This window comes from Thermobia domestica, chromosome 10 (genome assembly GCF_964235325.1).
Source record: "Thermobia domestica chromosome 10, izTheDome1.hap1.1, whole genome shotgun sequence".
Lineage (NCBI taxonomy): Eukaryota > Metazoa > Arthropoda > Insecta > Zygentoma > Lepismatidae > Thermobia > Thermobia domestica.
The window spans coordinates 205,844,364-205,867,810 of record NC_137463.1 but is presented as its reverse complement, the minus strand read 5'-3'; the positions used below and the strand labels follow the sequence as shown (position 1 = coordinate 205,867,810).

At 35.8% G+C, this 23,447-nt stretch overlaps 1 protein-coding gene across 1 annotated transcript in view; it reads left to right on the top strand.

Moving 5' to 3' along the window:
- Positions 1 to 23,447, top strand: part of LOC145662944 (uncharacterized) — a gene marked incomplete in the record, with an annotated part of 1,119,390 nt that overhangs the window by 998,605 nt on the left and 97,338 nt on the right. The window contains 1 exon segment of the mRNA XM_081728979.1: positions 16,939 to 17,022. Coding sequence (XP_081585105.1) covers positions 16,939 to 17,022 — 84 coding nt within the window.

Below are 23,447 nucleotides of genomic sequence, written 5' to 3'. Positions count from 1 at the left end.
AGGCTTCCACTGATCTGTTGTTTCTTCCATTATGCCTCGTTCGGGAAGTACAAAGTCTTCGAAACTTCTTCCTAATCCACCTACCACAACGAGGAAGAAGACGTCGTACAAAGAATCGACTTGGTTGTTTAGACTTAGTCGTGCAAAGAGAAAGTTCAGGCACATTTTCTTCTAATATCTGCAATTGCTTAATATGAAGCATACGTCTCCAGCCTCTGAACAGTTTCTTTTTCTTTGCCAAACGACATCTGAGCAGTCGTCTTGTTTCCAAGTCAACAACAACGATAAGAGCTGCATAGTGGCAAATGTAGTGATTGTCTCTTGTAATTGGATGGAGCTTTATTCCCAGCAAATGATCCACTACCGTCCACTCAATAAAAGTGAACAATTGAACTGGTCCGTAGTTGAGAATAGCGCATCCAACCATCAACTCATAATCCTGAGCAGTCGGGAGGGTGGCTGTACCACGCCAGTCTTTTCCACATACTGCAATGTTGTTTGAAGCAAAATCACGATAAATGTCCAACTGACTACAGAAGACGTATGGTAATCCTTGGTCGTCAAACTGGTCTGGCGAGAACGTTGGCAAAACAGACAGATTTCCCAATGCCTTCAACATTGTCTCTCCATGGATGCTCATGAGGCAACAGGTACAAGACAAATTTCTATATACGAACGACCACTTCAAAAATTCAATTATTCTCTTCCATAGTCTCCTTCGTTTTCTGGCTATCAGGATCTTATCCGGTAAAGAGCAACGCTGTGACATATCTGACAACACTGTATTTACTTGCAAATTCATATGACCATCAAGATTTGCTACGTCCATTGGTCTCTCAATTAGTGCTCTTCTTCTTTCAGCTGATCTAGAAAAGGCTCTTTGAAATCGCATTCGGATCCAACTGGTACAAGCGATATTCCAGCGACGGCGAAAGATGTATTGTAATCTGCGCTCCGTTCTGTTGATGTTTCGCATGTGAGTGGTAGTTATAAAGTCATCCGACCTGAGCAGTGGCTGAGACGGAGGTAAATGCAAACACGTAGAAACTGATGTAGGACGGACCAACAAGGTGTTAACAGGTCGCATCTCTGATTGATGTAATTTAAAAGATGTGCAAAGAGTCATAATTAGTTTCCGCTTTGTAAAAACACGTCTACTTTCAAAGACTCTCGTAGCTCATCTGTTGCTTAGAGATTTTTATGCCCAAAACGACAGCCATTCTTTATTGTTTTAATTATTGTTGGAATGTACGGTAAAGAAAAATTATAATACCTTAATCACGTTTTTTTAAAAGAGAAATTCCATTGTTATATTGAGACTGTATTATAATTTATACGAGATCGCTGTGGAATTTCTCGGAATTGATGTCCACTTCAATCGGTTCATGACATCACTATCATCATTCAGTGGCGGCAATAACGACTCTACAAATTTCAAGGTGCGCTGGACATACGGACCCCAGAAGACGATCTAGATCTATCATACTATAAATAAAAAATCTGAAATCTGACCAATTAGGAAATATGTTCTGAAAAAGGACGCTAAATTCCAACCAACTAAAATATAACAGAAGTTATTACATAATACAAGGTTGCTGTGTTTGGTCAGGTTATGGAGATTAGCGCCCCTTTTAGCACCGTCGCTATATTAGACGTGCACCTACGGTTTAAGATGGAATCCGTAGTACCGTAAGGAGTTGAAATTTCAAACATTTTCCACAGGGAATCGAACCAGGGACCCTATACACCAAAGACGCTCGTACTAGCCGCTATACTAACCGGGAGAATTGGTCAGATTTTGGATTTGTATTTACAATTATAGATTAGGTCTAAAATAGGTGGTATATCTATTACTGTATATCTAAATTCAAGAATGTCTGTTGAGTTTTAGCATGCTAAAACTACCGTACTCGAGATCATTTTTGATGTGAGGGCTGCAGGGGTGTAGCCAGCAGGTTTCTGTAGGGGGGCACGTCGTTTTTGAGGGGGGCAGCTACAATGTACAAAGCCAAAAAAATGTGTTGCTGCTAGTGTTTTTGAGGCCTGAAAGAAAGGAATATTTTGGTTTCCTTCTGGAAAACCAAAAACACTATTTTAGCTTCTTCTTCTTCTCATTATTATTATTATTATTATTATTATTATTATTATTATTATTATTATTATTATTATTATTATTATTATTATCCATAAATTATGTTCAAGATAGTTTTTGTTATGCTTAATCAAGAACTAGTGCCCGGGACCAAACGCTATACTTTTGTGCATAACTATAAAGGTAACCAAAAAAAAGTTCTGTCCCTTTTCGTGGAGATCTGTGTTCAATTGGACCTCACACCGTGAGTTGAATGCGATTGGAGTTAAGGCGAACATCAGTTGTTGGTGTGGGTATATCTAACATACTAATCTGGTTGTGGCAATTCAGACACACCGTGAACTTGCGTAAAGACAAAGGGAACATGGGACATCCACAGAGCGTCATAGGAGCATGTATGCTGAACGAGTTCAAATGGAGGTCAAACGCCGCTGTAGCGGAACAGAAAATATGTCAGTGCTTTGGTGAGTGTGTCGTGACGACGCGGACATTGCAGCGATGGTTTAACAAGTTTAAGGACGATGACGAAATACCCGAAAACACCACGTGCCAGAATACCAACACATGTACAAAGAGGAACTGGGACTACAATTCAGTGTGTGGAGAAACCATTCGGGAGCACATCCATCAACTTGGGAAGCACTAAAAGTTGGGTCGATGGGTCTCACATATTTTGACTCCGGGCCAGAAGGCAACGCGGTAGTCGCCTGTGTTTATTTACTGTTTCGGAGCCATTGACATGTGATGGCCGGACAGGGCGCTGACATGTAATAAAAAGTGTGTCCTATACAAAGCTCCACGGCGCCGTCATCATTGGTTAGCATCCCATGAACCGATTTCAAAACAGCCGAAAACAACACTGTACCAGAAGAAGGTCCTTCTGTGTGTTTGGTGCATCGTGCATCGAGAACTGCTACCAGCTGGTCAGAGTATCAATGCAACTGTGTAGTGTCAGCAGTTGAGCTGTGCTCAACAAAAACTCAAAACTCTGGAGCCATTACTTCTGAATTACAAATGGGTCCTCGTTTACGGGACAACGCTAAGTCCCACATGGCTAGGATGACTCAGGACGCCATTTTCCGCCTTGGATGGGAAACAATATTGCAACCACTATATTCCCCGGGAATTCACCTGTTCCATTCTTTGGACAATCACCTTAGAAGACGCCAGTTCAAATCCCTAGTAAAAGTCCAAAATGCACCTGATACCTTCTTCGTTTCACGGCCGACCAAGTTCTACCGCGATGGATTCCATGGCCTTCCAGGATGGGCCATGGAATGTTTTCAGGAGGTCGTCGATGCTGATGGGGACTATTTTTGATCTTCCAGGTTAGGTGACATATCGATGTTCGAAGGTGGTGGTGAAAAAGCAACAAAACTTTTCTTGGTTACCTTTATATTTAAATTTAAGACCTTGTATACAGAACCTATGTACACAAGATTGATTTTCTTTGAAATTTCACTTAATTTCTTTGCGGTTTCCTGACAAAAATATTTATTTATTATTCGTGAATAAAAAAACATAATTATTTTATTACATTGAGTAGAAATAAAAGAGAGAGAGAATGAAATCCAAATTGAATAAAAGCATTGTTTCTCACCAAATTTTCCATCCTCTATGTCTTTTAAAACACTTGTTAAAGCATATAAAAATATACTGTACCTACTAATCAGTTTAGTACCTTTGTTTTATGGCTGTATTTGTAGTATCTTGTTAAAACGTTTGTCTTCAAACTGTCAAATATAAATCGCAGTAAATTGTGTAATCTGCTGTTACAAAAAAGTATCCTATTTTTCGATCGGTATAAGGAAGAGATACTATTCTATTTTTCGATCGGTATGGAAAAACAATATTTCTCCATACCATTTTACCATAAATTATTAATTGTCAATAAACTTTCTTACTTTTGAATGAATGAAGCGAGATATTTTTTCTATGATGTTATAAAAGCTGGTCATTTGGGGGGCCTGGCCCCAATGAGCCCCCCCCCTTGGCTACACCCCTGGAGGGCTGGTTATTGCTTCCGACATGTTACCAGGTATAGATAATGGGTAGTACTCTTCCCGTTTCATGACAATTTCGTTCTTTTGGAAAACCAAATATCTGAAAATTTATTTTCGATTTCAGTTTTGAAAACTGAAACTCATTTTTCAGTTTCAAAAATTAAACCGATATTCGCTTATGAAAACCGAAACCTGGGCGCATATTGGGCGGAAACTTAATGAGGAAGACAAAAAAATTACAGAAGTTGTATAATAATAATAATAATAATAATAATAATAATAATAATAATAATAATAATAATAATAATAATAAACATGGTTGAAGTATGAGTAAAGTAATAATAATTCATCCAAGTAATGATTTCTTTAATGAGTTCATTGGTAATTGATATTTGAGTGAAATTTCAAGGTTGTACTTTTAGTAGACATTTATGTAAAGGCGGGCACGTAACAATGCTGTGTTGATGCGCGGTGTGTCCCCACTCAGTACTCCCTGCTCAGTTCGCATCACATCATTCTATCACTATACAAAAGTTCTTTAAAATTTTTACAAGAATTTTGAAACATAGGTGTGCATACAATAAGTTTACTTTACTTTGAAAAAAATCCTATTGTGTTAAAAGTTTGTACGTCGGGGTGAGTGGCAAACACCTTTTGGCCAAAGGGCGGCAAAACAAAATCCGGCCTTGTTTATGTATTTTGATAAACATTATCTGGCGTTGTATGGACACCAGAGATAGAGTGGGTCAGTGGGTCAAATTTCTGAGTGTGTCAGTGGGTCAACAGCATGTGACCCACTGTGACCCACCACCACCACCCACCATGACCCACTGCGACCCACCGACTCAGTATGATCTACCGACCCACTCTGCTCACTGCATTGTAGACAGTATCTTCTGAAGACTGGTAAATTTGTCTTCGTTTTACTTTCAAGACCTTCATTTCCCTTCCTTTTCCATTTGTTTCTGTCTACTTACCTGAGGTGAGTATATCTAACCAAGTGAAAAAAAGAACTTCAGGACTTTTGGATATTGATATTTTTAATTGTAATAATAGCAATAGGACTTATACTACTATTTGGCTTTGGAGACCTGTGAGTTTTTAGAGGAGCTAATTACTGAAAAAAATTTTTTTTGAATCACTGTAATATATAAATTAATATATAAGAAATTGAATGTAACTATGTGTGCTGATCATCACGGTCAAATTGCAAAATCAAATAAAATTACTTTTGGTATATAGTTAGGCCTTAATCAAACTGGGATGTTATATTGCTTTCATTATAATGCATAATATCCTAAGGAGGTAGTGAGGATCCGAAATTTTACGAAAAAAAAAATAGTATCTCGCACGCCGTTAAACTTATGGAGCTGAAATTCAGTGTATTAACTCTTTATTGAAAATAAATAGAATGTGTCCTAGCATTTTTTAAATTCTCTTTTATGTGGGGGGGCACTTTCTATATATGGAAAATTGGTAGTGAGTTGGTTTGTAAAAATGATCGAAAACGATCGATGTTATTTAAGAAAAAAAATCAGAAACAAAAAATACAGTGCTTGACTTCATATATCCATTGCTTTCTACTATAATAATTGCTGAAGCCTATGTTTATTATATGGAGCGCTTACAGCACAGGGCAATCAACCCAAAAACTTGTGACTAAAATAGGCATAAAATTTGTACTGTAAGCTTAATTACACGGAAATTTTAAGTTTGGATTGTACGCATAATTATATGGAAAATTTTACACTTTTTTCCCTTTACGTTGGTCTACTTACCTTGATTTGGAACTTCCAAATTTCATCCTTTTTTCCACTGAAAAGTATTGATAATTCAGGAAGGAAATAATTATACTATGATAATTTAATTGAAATTCATCGTAATTTGGCACATAGCAAACATCGGTGTGGGGATTGAAGGGGAAGAAGGAGAGAAATTCCCATTCATCTCTGAACACTTTCCAGGAACCTCGTTCCCTTTCGCTTTCTAGATGGGGGAGGGAACTTGGTAATGGTATCAAACCTTCATGTGTAATTACAAAAAATAAATTTATAAACAAATAAGAAATCATCAGTTTATCAGGCTTTAATTGATAATTTATTTACAAGATTCCCTATCGAAGGCGTGGTAGATGAAGTTTCTGTTCTCCATGAGTCGACATTGCCAACTGACATGGTCAATATGGAAAAGATGTTGTATGGTGATAGAGAGATGATACTTCTTGCTGAGTATTTCAAAACTGACCAAGAAAAATCGTTATCAGACTTAAGTCTAACAAGCAGATTGTCGATGAGGAGTTGCAGAAATCGGGTAGAAGTTTTATCAATTTCCACGACAGAGTGCGAACGGGGATTTTCCCTTATGATTTTACAGATGACTGATATTAGAAATAGACTAAGTGCTCAAATATTGTCTAACTTGTTGTTCATCAGTGTTAATGACCCACCGCTAGACAAGCTCAAAGTAGACGAGCTAGTTATTTCTTGGCTGAAAGATGGACATCATTCCACTGCGGATGATTTACCACGAAAAAGTTACCAACAGAAAAATAAACCAGATTTCAGATTTGTTTTAAGCTGGAAAATTACGAGTTATGGAAAATGTATACTTGTATTACTAATGGCTTATTTGTGTTATTCAACTTTGTACCTAATTTTTAGTAAGTCTCTTCTTTGCTTTTGGTAAACTAATTTGAATTCATAATAATTGTAATTATGCATATTTGTAACTTAAATTAAACGTGGTGTTTTAGTGATTACACAAATTACAATTATGAGCATAGTTTATGGAGATGCTCTCACATAAGGTACCCGATCACCTTTATATACTAAGAAAAACTGATTTTTCAAATCTTTTGTGAGAAAAATATTGTGAAGTGAGAGACGATAACCTTTTCCATATTGTACAGGGATATTTTCCTGCGAATAGAAGTTTCTTTTGGAATGCGTTCAGAAATTAACACTTCCAAGAATACTCTCTTAGTACAAGTATATTTTAGGCACACACTAATTTCCCCCCACCTCGGACTGTTTCAATTTCTTCACTGACAAACGCTTTGCCATATGATATAGTAAAGGTCAGATCCACCGTTATTGTAACAGAGTGGTGCTTGAGCGATTAACTAGAAATTCAAACTCCGATTAGTGACAATTTCACAGTCTTGTTTTATTACAAGTGTAAACTCTTTAGTCAGTACAGAAGAGGCCGTGGATCGTGTTCAGAGTTGATGACTACGAATTTTGGTGAGTCAGAGTAGGTCACAGTGGATGAGAGTGGTTCATAGTGGGTGGTGGGTCACGGTGGGTCAGAGTGGTTGACGGTGGGTGGTGGGCCATGGTGGGTCGCGGGTCAGAGTGGGTCATGGTGGGTGGTGGGTCAATGGATCGTGGGTCAAGTTTTCATTGACCCACGCCAGCTCTGGATAAAACAGTCTTAGAACGGTAAAGCGTATCAAGAAGGCATTTCTTTCTATCACGTCTCTTACTATTTTTCATTTTGTGAAGATCAATAATTCGTGCGGGTAGACAAGAGATGGCGCAACGAACGGAGCGTCCCACAGTTCCGTGTATCCACACATGTGTTGCAAACCCCTGTCATCGCGTATCGTTCGTAGTATAGGGCAGTGGATTAAAGCGTCAACAACACCAGTTTGTAGTTAAGTGAACATGGCGCAATTTGTGCCTGATAATGTGTTTTTGCGGGGTGCAGAAAAGTGCGACTGAAAGTCATCGTATTTTGGTGGAAGTGTATGGTGACCATGCTCTAGCTGAGCGAACGTGTCAGAAGTGGTTTGCACGGTTTAGAAGTGGTGATTTCGGCTTGGCAGACCAAGAGCGAGCTGGACAGCCAAAAAATTTTAAGACGAAGAATTGACAGCATTGCTCGAGCAGGATTCGTGTCAAACGCAGGAACAACTTGCAGCAGCATTAGGCGTTGATCAAACAACAGTCTCCAAACGCTTGAAAGCCATGGGAATGATTCAAAAGATGTCACATTGGGTTCCACATGAATTGAAAGACAGAGACGTTGAAAGACGAAAAACCATTTGCGAATTGCTGCTTCAACGACAGAGCAGAAAAGGGTTTCTGCATCGAATTATTACGGGTGATGAGAAGTGAATTCATTACGACAACCCTAAACGAAAAAAGGCCTGGGTGAAACCAGGTGAACCAGGTCCATCACAACCAAAACGAGATATTCACTGTGCAAAGGTTATGCTGTGCATATGGTGGGATATGAAAGGTGTGGTGTACTATGAGCTGCTGCAACCGGGTGAAACTATGAATGGAGAACGTTATCGACAACAATTAATGCGTTTGAAGCAAGCTCTGGCCAGAACAGACATGATAAACTTATTGTTCAACATGATAACGCTCGCCCACATGTCGCAAAACCGGTCAAAACCTATTTAGAAAATGTCGGATGGGAAGTTTTACCCCACCCGCCGTATTCACCAGACGTTGCTCCTTCGGACTACTACTTGTTCGATTGCATGAACAACGATTTGATTGGACAGCGGTTTACTTCTTCAGAAGATATCGAAACATGGGTCTCTGACTGGATCGCTTCCAAGGATGAGGACTTCTTTCGCCACGGAATCCGTACATTGCCTGACAGATGGGCGAAAGTGGTGGCTAGCGATGGACAATATTTTTCTTAAGGTATTTATGTATTTTGTGTTTGTACTACAGCTTCAATGTGTGCGTACCAACCGCACGAATTAATTCCTAGACCAAATAATAGCAAATTTCTGCTGCTTCTCTTTTAGTAGAGAGATTGTTAGGTACTAACCTAAGGATCTCTACTTAGTTGGTTTGTAGCTTTAAATTAACTATAAACGTATTACTCCTCTCGGTTTCGCAGTCTTTAATATACCTATGAACCTCTGCGTACATACATACACTCCACCTAGTAACTAAGTTTCAGGGATGACAACATTTCAGACAATCTAATCCTTTCGTACCTTATTCTTTCAAAGGCTCTTCACTTTAGCCACTCTATAACTGCCTTACAAAAGACCTTAGATCTAAACACTATTTTCATGAACTCAGCCACTTATGTCTCACAACACTTTGTCTAAGAAACACGTAAATAACACTTTGTCCGATATATTCTAATTAAAACCAAATACACTAAATACTACTCTAACAGAAATGATGGTGAAGATAGTATATCTGTAGTTGAAATGACACACAGCCTGTGTGTTTAATTAACACAAGTGTAGAATCTTTGTTGTTGTTTTCTGCATAATTGCCAAATATGTTGGGCACTTAATTATAAGGGCTTATGGATTTAAGCTACAGGCAAACACAGTAGAAAGAAATATTTAAACAAATCCAGGTATTCACAAAATTTCAACATGCAAACGGCATGATGTGTACTCAATTGTTTACATAATGTTTCTGAAGAAAAATGTCAATAACGAAAAACAACACCGCATTACTGTTTCACTTCTACACTGCATTAGAACTAGAACTTATCTGTCAACACTGGGGACTGTGTTTCAAAAATGGCGGAAAACAAGTAGAAAGAAGATTAAGAAGCAATCATATTATAAGGATATAGGTAAGAATTCCCTATCATTCTTGAACAAGATGTTGGTGAAGGTTGTTTCGCATCATCAAGAAATACAACACAATAAATGATGGGGAAGACGACAAAAAACTTTATGAAGATTTTCTAAATGAAGTGTTCTGTAGTTTACTATTCTTATTTTAAAATTAGATTTTGTTTCCTTCCTCGCCCTGTTAATATTTTAATAGACATTTTAAGAAAGGGGGAATTCGGAAATACTTGACGAAATTGACGATGTTCATAAATTAATATGTTGCAGTTCTTTTCGTTAAGTTCGTTCGTTTCGTTGTTTCCGAACGCTGAGTTGATTGTCATGTTAACTAGGTAGTATTCAAAGATGGTGAACCACCGTAAGCGTAAGCATGCACACCACAAGCTTTTCCAACACAGAAAAAGGATTACATCAACACCGTACACGGAGCTATTTCGACACCGAAATAGGTGTTGTAGTAACACAGAAGTAAAGTCTAACTAACACCAAAAAACAGTGTTAATCAGGTGGTGTGACCTTGAATTTGAACACAGGGACTGTTGAATTAACACCAAAATGGTGTTACATAGATGGCTTTGAACTTGAATTATGACACAGATGATGTGTTGAAATAATAAGAAAATGAGTTGAAATGACACAGATACTGTGTTATATTGATACTTGATATGGTGCAATATTAATACAAAATAATATTAACACCTACACACTGTGTTTACTATTATTAATAGTAACACCTACACACTGTGTTACTTTCTTCGTGTCGGTGCAACACCGCCACAAAGTAACATTCAACACTTTTAACCCACACTACCGACCCTGACATGGTGTCGAAAATACCAACACAGATGCGAATTTAACACCGTTCAACACCAAGTGTGTGTTAAAAATGTAACACACCCCTGTGTTAAACGCCAAAATCGGGGGTGTGTTAAATTAATACCGCATAGTGATAATCTCGCTGGAACCATTGCCCCGTGTTAAAATTGAGTTGAATTAACACAACCATTTTTGACTGTGTATCTTTCGTTGAGGCACTGAGTAATTCTAAAATACCGCTTGTCGCAGTTTATTCTATTGGTTTTGTTATTTTATATGACGACCAACTTTGAAACCGGAAATTGTTAATTTCTACTAGTTCCAGTTTGAATCGAGAGTTAATGGATGAGATGAAACCTTTTCTTGGAACGGTGAATCCTTTCCAAGAAATCCCTTCTTAATATCTCTTACCATTTTTTCTCTGACACCAGTACACAGACGGATGAACGGGCGAACTTGGCCGTTTTATAAGACTTCCTAAACTTATGCATAATATAATTTGGAAGCCTAAAAATAAAATGAAAATATATTTGGACTATAATTATAGTATCCTCTCTATAACTACCCCGGCAAAGCTGAAAATACGTTACAAGATGTACATCTCTCTTTTGTTTATTTTGTTTGTTTGTTTATAATGCGCTTTGACAGCAAAAAGATCTGTTACTTTTATACGTTAAATACTTTTTTGCACTTGTGAATAAAGTTATGGCACTAAGAAATACTTAACTTGAAAGAAAAGCTTTACTTAGAAATACTTCAGTTTTGAATATAAACAAGACTGTATGTAAGAGCTTTAAGTGCACCGTTGAATAAAATTACGATACTTAAAAATATTTTATTTCTGTTTAATAATTTCTGTATTTTTTCTGGCATTTGCTTTATTGAAAACCAGCAGTACACCTACCTATCTAATTTCTCGTGCTGCCTTCTCTTGAGTTGTGAAGGACTCCTTCCGTGTAATGCTCTTGAGACAAAGTTGAGAAGCTTGTTAACGCTTAACAACGGGCTCTCTCCATCTCTCCGTTATCTAATTAACATCACTCAAAAGGGAGAGAGCTAAATTGAAACCACGCAACTCCGCTGCCCACCAAAATGCAAGAAATTGTTTTAGACAGTTCTTGTCCCGTCTATTCACATAGGACTATTTTCGTTAGAGTCTTACCTTTATATCAGCTTAAGCTACTGTGGTAACATCACAAACAAGGAGTATTTCTCCTAAGAATGTCTCAATCTCATTTCAAAATATCGTTAAGCACACATGGGCCAAATTCTTCCACAAAATTAGCATTGGTCCCCCAGGATGTGAATTTTTTTAATTTAGATATTTGCTTGGACATATGACAATGAAATACAAAATAACTGAAGGGGCCTCCTCTAAGTTATACAGAAATCGTCGCGTAGGAGATTTTTATATAATACTAGCTGAACCTGCGCTCTCTACACAGCGCATCATTCACATATGAGAATGAATCTCCTGGTCATTCGTTACATGTTCCTTTACAGACACAAGTAAAGACGTCTTGATAAAAATCGGCAAGGAGTATCATAAAGGGGGTGTTTTTTTTTTCGATTATTTTTTCAATATCTCGCACCGTTTGCAAATTTCAGCCTACTCGCAGTTGGAGTTTCTAATTGATGTATGATCTGTGTTTTCTTTCTTCTTGCATGCAGTATGTAATAAGCCAATACATTACATACACAATTTATTACAATGTCTAGAGAGTGGATTTTAGGGTGCAGCACCTTTTCTAAAAATGTAATTGTTAAACAACCAAAGATCAAAATATATATTTCCGAGCATAAAACGAACTGAAATGAACGCACTTTGTTGCACCTTTTTCGCAAATGGTGCACCTTTTTTTACTAAATTAATAAAATTTCCTTTTTTTTTACTTGTTTTAGCCTTCAGCACCTTTAGTGTCCCTTTTTTCTATTTTTTTTTAATTTGGACACAACAATATGTTTTATATTCAATCTGACTTACACATAATATTCCATAAATTTAGACGCAATCTTGACGGATTTCAATGTGCTTACAAGATATGCACCACTGATTTCCATTGATGTCGAGCAATGTTTAAGCATCACCTGAGCTTCAAGCGACAGAAATTAGCATTCGAAACCATAGAAATGTTGTGCATAATCAAGTATGACCAGTTTCCAAAAACCCAATCGTATGTAACGGTTTCTCAAGTCACAATATTGCTAAATTAATGTTTTATTAAACACCGAGTTGGTTTTAACAACAATTTTATTACAAGAATGTTGAATGTTGTACAAGTTTGAGATTAAATGAAACAATTTTGCAATTTGTGTCAAATATTTAAAGTCAAGTTTTTAACAATAGTTGCTAGTGTAATGAATAATGAATGTTCACGTAACTGTATACTATAGTACTTACGAGTAATAAGGATATCCTATTAGCACTTTTTTGCACCTTTTGGAATGATTTTTCAGCACCTTTTATTCCCTATTTCCTACCACAATTTTGCACCTTAAAATCCGGTCCCTAATAATGTCAGTAATATTCTATATGGTGTTCATTGGGCAAAACGCTCCAAACAATAAAGATTTCAACTCAGACTGGAGAAATGGTTATCCTTCGTTTTTCATTATCATTTGTCCATGAAACAAACACCGGAGAAATATATTAACCCCGTATACAAAAGTGTAATGTTGGAATGTATAACTCGTAGGGTATGATGCTTTAATTTTTAAAATTTCAATACCTCCAGTGCACTCCTAAAAATATATGATAAAGAAATAACGGCAACTTTTTAAAACATTCAATTAGAGGTAAACAATGGACACAAAATTTGCAATCGATCAGTGAAAACGGCATATGTCTAGAGCTTGTGGTTTCCGAGATGTCATTGTCAACAGAACTGGCCACAAACATATCAACGTCCACAAACAACAAACTTTTCTTGACCACAAACATATAAACCTAGCACTTTAATATAACGATTTCTTTAAGAGTGCCATAAAAATAGGCCGTGTAGCTATTTTTGATACATAGTAATTTTGTGAAGATACGAAGTGTAACAGAAATAAATGTACGGATAAAAATCTAAAAGAAACACTTAGGATTAAATTAAATATTAAACGTTCTACGATTATACCCTTTAGGATAAAGGAGGAAGATAATTAATGAAAGTGAATCATTATCAAAGTGAATCATTGTTCGTGGAATGGGAATGGAGAAAGCAGAACCTCAAGAAAATCCACTAATACGATATTGTCCACCACAACCTCTTATGGTCTGGGATTGAACTAGGGACCTCTCACACTACATATGAGCGCTTCTTTACACTCTCCAATTTCTACCGGACGCGACTGGGACTAGAACACAGAAACATCAAAGACGGTTAAGAAACACTCATGCTCTTCAGAAGGACTTGAGCTTCCAATGGATTTCGACTCGTGATTGTCAGTCTAAATGTTTCAGATTGCTCGACCACATGACACTAGCCATCTTGACCTTACATCTAGAAAGAAGGGAATTGGATTTTTTATAGTCCTGAATCAAAAATTGAGAATGAAATTCTTCAAAAATATTGCGTTGTTCATTATTAAAATTAAAGAAAGAGGAAGAGCTATGAGAAACAGTTTAAAGTTCAAATGTGAATGTAGAGATAATAGAAAATTAGCTAGAATGTTAAACTAATAAAAAAAATTCCATGTGAAAATTGAGAAGTGTTCTTCTCAAGGCTAGATAAACACATAGAAGTAACATTCTGAAAAAACACAATTTCATAAGATCGTACTAACACATTAGAGCCATATCTGAGCACTTATTTGATTATGTGTTCGATGTTTCAAAATCTGAATTTCTACTTTGATAATTAATTGTTCATAGAAATTATAAGTCGATTATCGAGTTTTGAAACAACTACTCCTCAATTGACGAAACAAGAAAATATTGGAGAGAATTAAGAAAAGAAAGGTACTAGTTCCAAAAGTACATTGAAAATAAAGTTCATTGTAAAGGAGTAAAACTTAAAGAGGGAGGGGAAGAAATTTGTTCCCATTGACAATTAATATTAGAAAAGAGATACTTGTTTGTTGAAACTAAGTGATTTGGAAAGTATCAAAATTACAAAGAAAGAGATTAATGGGTTGCTTATGAGATACCCGAATATATTTTATAAAATATATTGCAAATTCGTTTCTAAACATATGATTGGTCTAAAGTATTATATATCCAATTGTATCTGATATATCATATTTGTAAATATGGCAAGCTGTCAAACTAATTTTCTTGTTTAGAAATTAGTTATTTGATAGAATTCCTAGAGGTAATTCTTTAAAGCCAGCTGAACATTGACCAGAGGACAGGACAGCCGAGCCAAGGTACAATGTCGTTATTGTCGTAATCATCAATTTTAGCCAAGATGTACGGGTTCTCCTGCATTAGGAATCGAGTTTGTTGATAGAGGTGATCCATCCAATTGATCCGAACATATGGCCCGCACATATTCCCATACGTACGAGATTAGTATAGATGAATTTCCCGTTGGTTGTATATAAACCACTATACCTAGAGGAATAATGGTTGCATATCATTCAGGTACTTTCAATATTCTAATCAAATTCCTACAAAGCCTTACACCGTATATTCACTCAAGCAAGTGCTAGCCAGAGGCCTCTCCACCGTTGTTATTGAGGCACACGATCAATGCACTCAAGTCTTTCTCTCTCTTCACTTACTTTCATGTCCCCTTCTGTCTCGGCTTGACTCTGGTCAATGTGCGCGCAGCCTAAGTGGTGTTTCTTCCATACGTGTCATTCGAAAAAAAAGAATAAGTTGAATCCACGGGCCTACACTAATTTAGATTTGTGTAAGAGCAGTCATGTAATTCCTTTAAGTCGTTCTGAGTTGAATATTTAAACTATTTAACTTGGAATTAAACACTAAACCATCTAGATGATTGCTAACTTAATTTCCATACATGAGAAAAAGATCTTTAAACATTAAGATATTTAATAAGCATTTACATTAGTACTTTTAAGTGTAGGATTTTTTTTTTTTTTTTTTTTTTTTTTTTTTTTTTTTACAGAATTTCAAAGCTATAGCAAAGATACAGCTTTTCTAGTATCGAACCGGATTTCGTAGTTTGGGGCATTTCTTATTGTCGCTTCCATTTTCTTCTTCAAGTTACGACAATCATTTCAACATTCATAAATAGACTATTTTTACTAATCTGCAGCTCTTATGTTCTAGCAATTCTGCAAAGTATAGTAGGAAATCATCTACATCTCGCCTACCAACACTCGCCTGGTCTGTCTACGTATTCCACACAAACATAACAGTAGTGAATCTCAAAAATTCAAAAACAAATACAGCACCCATGTTGATATGCAATGTGGACTCATGTGGTTCGGATCTCACGTTAAGTTGTAGCACCACGTCTCCTATACCCTTGGTGTTGAACGAGACGCTACCCTTCAAATCAACCAACAAACTACCCTACAAAACAAATCAAGTAACTCATCAGACACCTAGTAGCAAGAAGCCAATATATGTTTATATTACAATTAGGAAGCCTGTGTCACTGTTAGGAGTATGCGTGTCGCCATTAGAAGACAAAGAATAGATACAATCTGCTGCTTACCACTTATTTTTAACGAATTTGACTTATCAACCAAAACTTATTTATATATTTACCTTTTCAGTCCGTATATTCGTCCGTCTAGGAGACAAGAAAGATCATAACAACTACTTGAGAAATCACCATCAATTTTAGCCGGGATGTACAGGGTGTTCTGCGCTAGGAATCGAGTTTGTTAATAGAAGTGATCTACCCAATAAATACGGAGATATGGCCTCTATATATTCCCATTGGCTACGTACTGGATTATCATACCTCAATTTCCCCTCGCAAGTATACAACCCAACGATAGCTAAAGGAAAAGTTGGTTGCATACATTTCAGTTACTTTTAATATTCCAATCAAATTTCTTCATTTTCTGGCCTTATTTCATTAATTTTACTGTGTATTGTCTGTCGCCTTGCTCATGTTATAACAGCTTGATGAATGCATTCTTAAGTATCAAATTCACTTTAACAAGTGACGTAGATATCATACAGCATCAATTTTAAGGTATACTGGTACCAACAATTCGTTTCTCTGGTAAAATACGCATGGGCATTTACTCTCACCCCTATCATTTTGTTATGTAAATGAGATATTGTATGTCTCTATCTGTGGACTTATTTTCGATTTTATTGTAAGATTTTAAATATTGAAAAAATAAAATTCTAGATCATTAAAAAATGTATTACATTACCAGTGGGATGCTAAAATCAGTCCTTTTGATGTTTTATAGACGAATTTCTAACATCAGCAAGCTTTTTGTCACGCCCTTTTAAAATGACATAATTTTGTAGTAATTAAATAAATTTCAGCTTTGTAATATAATAATTAAAGCTGTTTAATCACTATTTTTTTTATTTTCAGAGACTGTGACTCCTCCGACTTTGAACGGCTCTTACCCCTGCGGCGGTGTAATAAGTGGTCCTGGGGGTATATTGGTCTCGCCAGGTAAGCAAGTTATTATTAAGCTAATTTGAACAAGTCAACAAGAAACTAATTACTGTTTGTAGTAAACAACTTGAACCACAAAATCATAGTTAATCAATCTTCCGGTAGTCAAGGTAATTACTTTTCTTTCCTCAAAAACCCTATTTAATATTCCCTCCCTTTGTCACTGTTTTTCTTTATGATCATTTTTATGGAAACTAATTTTCCCATAGTGAGCTAATGTATTGGTTTATAATTAACAAATTGTATTTGTCTTTGCGTTATTTAACAACGAACTAAGTGAGACCTGTTTCATATTATTTGACTACAGTAGAATTCCAAACTGTGAGTCTTCAATATTGAAACCGAAAGTACTGCATCTTTCATTTCCGGTTATAGTAGTGGGTTCTGTTAGGAGATGGAGCTTCTTCTTTCTATGTTGAATCCATATGAAAAACCGTTTCGCAATATTAAACACTTTTTGCAATGGGAGAATCAATATTGAAACCGGAAGTGGTACATTTATCACTTCCAGTTACAATAGTGAGATAAGATAGGAAATGAAATTTGTTCTTCCTACGTTGATTTCGTATCAAAAACCGTCTCGCTATATCAAACACTTTTTGCACTGGGAAATCAATATTGAAACTGGACTCACTCTCAGTACACGATTAACACACTTTTGCACTGTAGGATATATTTAAGAGAACCACATCCTTCGCCCCGCTCCTCCCATAAAAGTTAGGTAATATAATCTCAAATATATTTCTACTTATCGAGGTTGAAGATGCTGTTGTAACTGTTGCTTATTTTGTTTTTAAAGTAAAGAATGTTGTATATTTTGATCGAGCTTTTAGAATTGTTTTCTAAGTAATAACGACCAAATTATCGTCGATAATGGAATAGATATTTCAATTGCGGCTATACACGGTCTTATTGTTCAATATGGCAGAATCAGGAGCGACATTTTCAACTGAGCTGAAGGGACATTAAAGGGAGAAGACTCCGAATGTAGATAGATTTTCTCGATTTTCATTGGAATGATTTATGTATATTACTATCCTCTTCACTAAAATGTATATACGTATATCTCAAACTCAGGGAGATAATAAGGACGTTTTAATTAGATTTTTGGGTTTTCGGCATCTAAGGCCATATTTGTCTATCATATATGATGATTAACGTCTTTGGTAATCACACCACCCGAGGAAAGGGAAAGAAAAAAGGATTGGGGAAGGAAGGGAATGTCCTGAAATCTGTATGTTAGGTACCATCTCGGTATTTGATTGGTGTGAATGAGAAAACCCCAGAAAAATCTCACTCAGGATGGCTGGTGTGAAAATGCTTGTACCCTTTTTTCGACCGAGTGACCCTACCGTCACGGAGATGATTGATTTCCCTGGAACTCCACGTGACTACCCTGCACAGGATTACAAATGACTACCCTGCACAGGGAAAAGGGGAGGAAAACAAATATGCTGCCTCTAGTCCCATGCTCGAGTCTACTAGTCTAGGCGGTAGTCTGGACCTACCGGAACTAACGGATTTCTACGATTTTCCATTTCAATAGAAGGATAAGGATGAAGATTAAATCTATCCTGGAGACGCTGAAACCATATCAAAACCATATTTTGTTTTTCTATCGCGTTACTTGTCACCACCTTTGCTCCATGTGGCTCAATATTGAAACCTAAAATGTTAGAGTTCGACTGCTCTTGATTTAAAAGGGATGAAGAGGGATAAAGACAGAGATGAAACCCATTGCTTTTCTGTTTTATGGAAATTAATTTACTGCTTCAATAGAGGAATCATATTTGCTTTTTCGCTTCATTGTTGGCACTTCAGCATCCATTTTCTTCATTGAGGTTATATGACTCGTGAACCTATAGTTTAAGGTGGAAACAGAACCATCGTAATCCGTTCAAATGCTTTCCCACCAAGAATAGATATCCATAACCCGTGTACCAAAAACAGCAATAAGAACAGCAATAGATACAAGAACAGCAATAAGAGCTTGATAGTAATGAGAATTCCAAATTCCAATTACTGAAGTATTTAATAATTAACCTTAAAATAAATAATAAAAAATATATTGTGGCTTTATGAGCCCACAAAAGGCTATGACAAGCTATGAAATAGTACCCGTCTAATTATTTCAATTATTTCATTATTTTTTTAATAACATATAGTGAGCATATAGATTTCCTTAGCAGATATGTATAGCGTCCTTGACTCACATCTTGCTACCTTTTAATTAAATTCCCAATTATTTTCAGTTATTTGATCAACATAGAAGAATTCTGTGTTATCAACAGAAATTGAATCCCTATCTATTATACTTTTATCATAATAGTTATAAAGTAAAGAATACTATTAATATTGTAGATAACAAATACTGTGAAAAGCAGTTTGGACTTTTTACCAGTTTTGCAGCGGAAAAATGTCATAGCGATGTTGGAACATCAAAGTATTATGATATGGTATTTGGAATACAAGTCATGTAGCGACTATTTGATAGTATAGAGTGCTATATTTTCCAAATTTTAATACTGGCTTTCGTTTTGAGGTTATGAAAAAAGGAAAACTGTGAAGTTTTTACTTTGAAAGATTTGGATTTACTCGTATTATTTACAATCGAGAGACAAGTCATGATCTATTATGACATTTTGGTGTTTTCTTTTTTAATAACACGCAATATTTCACAATCATTACTAACATCACGAAAACAAATATTTCCTTTCACTTTATATACTCGAAATGAAATGAAATCTTTCAGTTTAACGTCGCGCATTATCCCCTTTAGGCTAAGAAAGACGATGATTAAAACAAATGAATGATGATGGAATAATCAGTGAAATGAGAGTGTGGGAGGAAACGGGAGTATCCTTCGAAAATTCACAGGAACGATGTTGTCAACGACTAACTTACTTGAGCAAGGATCGAACTAGAAACTCCATGCACCATTGGTAAGGATCTCCCATCATATACTCGATAAGGACGGCTAAAAATATCAGATTTAGATTTAATCCCAACTTCAATTCGAAATCTGTATCTCTGATCCGGAACCCGAACTTGGATCTAAAATCCGAACCTTGAGTCTGGTTCCATATCCAAACCTAAATCTGAGATCAAAATGTCGGATCTGAATTCAGATTGGTATTATAATTTTAATTTTGGATTCTATGATTTTAAGTACCGTCAAATGGGTTGAATAGAAACACATTTTTGGCTATATGAGTATATAAGTTTGGTGATGTTAAAGATTTCGCGTATCAGATTATTCCAAACACCGGTCTTAATATGCTAATGAAGTTAAGTAAACGTCATATTAATTTATCAACTTCACTTTTCTTCACCTTGATTTTTCTTAATGTTTCTATTCACCCTATGGGTAGAGGTGAATAGAAACAATGACTTTATTTTCATTGTTGTTTCTTTTATACTATTGGAAAAGTAAAAAGAAACAGTGTATTTGTTGAAACGAACTATTTATTTGATATCTGCAAGATATAAGTTCAATAAGACCAATATTATCTAAGTTACAAAAATATAAAACAATACAATGTACAAAGTAGGTACAAACGACCATACAGTTTTGATGATATTTTATAAAAAGACTTAACCACTGAAATCACTAGGGAAACTTGTCATATACTTAAAGCGTGCTGATGAACTCCTAATAGGACCCGACAGTTTCGTCACAATATCCTCATGTAGTAAGAACGATTCTTCAGAAGTTTCTGAAAATTTCATTGTTTTTGGATTTCGTATAAAACACTCCCATATATCCACCATGTTTACATTTTCGCCCTAGGCTAGTGAAGAGTCTCACCGAGTATTTTAGCTTCCCATAAACCTTTACCATAGCAAGATCACCAGCTTTAGAAAACCATCATCTAGTTCGTGATCGTCTGGAATGTTGTCTTCTGGAGTGTTGTCTTTCTCCTCTTCCTACAATACACGAGTTAAACTTAAATCTTTGTCACTGTCGTGAACAGAATAATAGTCTGAGATCTCTGATGACGAGTGTTCGACATGCATCAACTCTCTTGTTCATGAGAGATCCATTCCGTTGCTGCCGGAGTAAGAGAGCCCAAGTTGAGTTTCGTTGTGATTTGATGAAAGTGTATCATTTTCAGAATACAAACCAAAATTCTTACCAGACACAACATCTATTCGTATTCTCTTCTTCCGTTGTTTATTTTTTTTTTTCATTTTCTCGCATGCTCTTGAGAAGACCCATAAGGGAACGGTCTACAGTCTGAGATGTTTCTTGCTGTTCTGTTTCTTCTCGTTCAGTGTCTCTTTTTGGCAGCATCCTCAGTACTTGGTCTCGAGAAAAGGGAAAAATTCCACACTTTTCAAATCCAGCCCTTATATTTATCTCCTTCAGTTTGTCACACATTTTTTTATTTCTTTTTCTTTCTTTTCTTTTTTAAGAAGACTTGGAAATTTGTTCTTAGATATGATTGATTCATTCCTAACAGGTTCTTTTTTCCGCTCCTCAAGAATTTTCCACTCCTCAAGAAGTCTTTCTATTCACACCATTAATTAAAAACCATAACAATAACCCAGTAATGTTAAACTTTTAATTACAAATAATTTACAAAAGGAAAACTTTTACTATGAACCTCATTAAATGAAACAACAAACTACAAAATAGGCATATGTTCAAATGCAACAAATATAAAAATATCATACTTACCAAGAAAGTTTGCGGAGCGCCAAAATACCGTGTAGGATTTCAGTAACATATTAACGCTGCTGCCGTCTATTTCAGTGTTCCCAACTCACTAAAACATTTTGTATCTGCTGTGAACACTTCAGCCATATAAGACTATGTTAAGAAATTTCAGTTTTGTTGATTAATTTATCGTCCAGATAAATCCAAAAATAATCTGGGAGTTTTTGTTTCTATTCACCCCCATGTTTCTATTCCCCTCATTTGACGGTACAGATCCATAATTTCAGATCCACATTAGAAGTGCTTAAATTTATGCTTTCTAAGATATAATTTATCCTCAGTGGCCGTACTGTGAAAATTGTTTGTATTTTAAAGTATAAAGTTTATGTCTGATAACTACACTAAATTGGTCAATATTTGTTTCCATTTCCTTCTGTCTTCTCCGTTGTCACCGAAATTAACTTTATCGAATTATAAATATTCGACTTTTGTTTATTTGCTATAGTTTTTACCTATCAACATAGACATGAATCAAGAGGTTATTAAGATGCTGAATCAATACACTGGGATCTCGGATCCCTAATCCAGTACTCAGATAGCAAGGATCTGCTTCATATCCAACGATCTATATATGACCATTCTTAATACCCGATGTATTGTTATTCTTCCTATTTCTTGCTGCTCTTAATTTTCAGCTGTCAGTTGCATCCAATAGGCAAGATAATCATGTAGGGTATTGGAAACTATCACGAAATCACGTTCCCTCAGAGACTTTCCTATGCGATCTTTTCAAATTCTTTTGTTTTAGCTGACTAGAATTTCTTAATCTCAGTGGTTTTGGTTCTTAGATTAGTATGTTTTCGACGCTCTACTACTAGAAATCATCTACTATATGTGATTGACAAGAGACACTCGTTAGATTTAGTGCGATATAGACCTGAATTTTTAGTTCTTTAGAGTTGAAACATGCGTGAAATGAAACAAGTCTAGAAGATAAACCTGATAACTACTTTTTTCGATTTTATGCTTTTATGTACAATATATTTGGAAATTTCCGAAGCCTAGAACCCAATAAATAAGGATGTCTATTTCTGTCATGACGGACTCCCAAAATTCAGAGATGCCTCTCGAAAGTAGTATTTTCTTCTAAATGTACATCATAGTTCTTCCTTCCAATACTTTCTTCGTACCTGATTCTTCTATAAATTAGACACTTAAGAGTCTTCATCCCGGCGAAATTAAAATACCGCTAATTTTACAGTAATTATGTGATATCTTCAAATAGATAAAAGATAATCGAAATGTGGAACAAGAGCGCCCTAGACAATATTATTTTACATAAGAAACCGTTATCACGACTCACTTACCTGCTTTCGATTTCGAGCCATTTTGAAAATCGGCATTTATTTTCGCGTTTCTATACAGCTGAAAACGGAAATCCACTAGGTGACTTGTGATAACGGTACCTCACGCAAAATAATATTGTCTAGGGCGCTCTTGTTCCATATTTCAATTATCTTTTATCTATTTGAAGATATCACATAATTACTGTAAAATTAGCGGTATTTTAATTTCGCCAGGATGAAGACTCTTAATACACAAGTTTTTTTTTCTTTCTACCCTGTTTGAAAGTTTCAACTATTTCTTCTCCATACCTAAAATCTCAGTGATGCACCTTGTCTCCTGAACTCACCTTCTGAATATCTAATATCTCGTAGAAGCAAATAATTCTGCTGTAAATAAGAAATTAAAAGTGTCCATA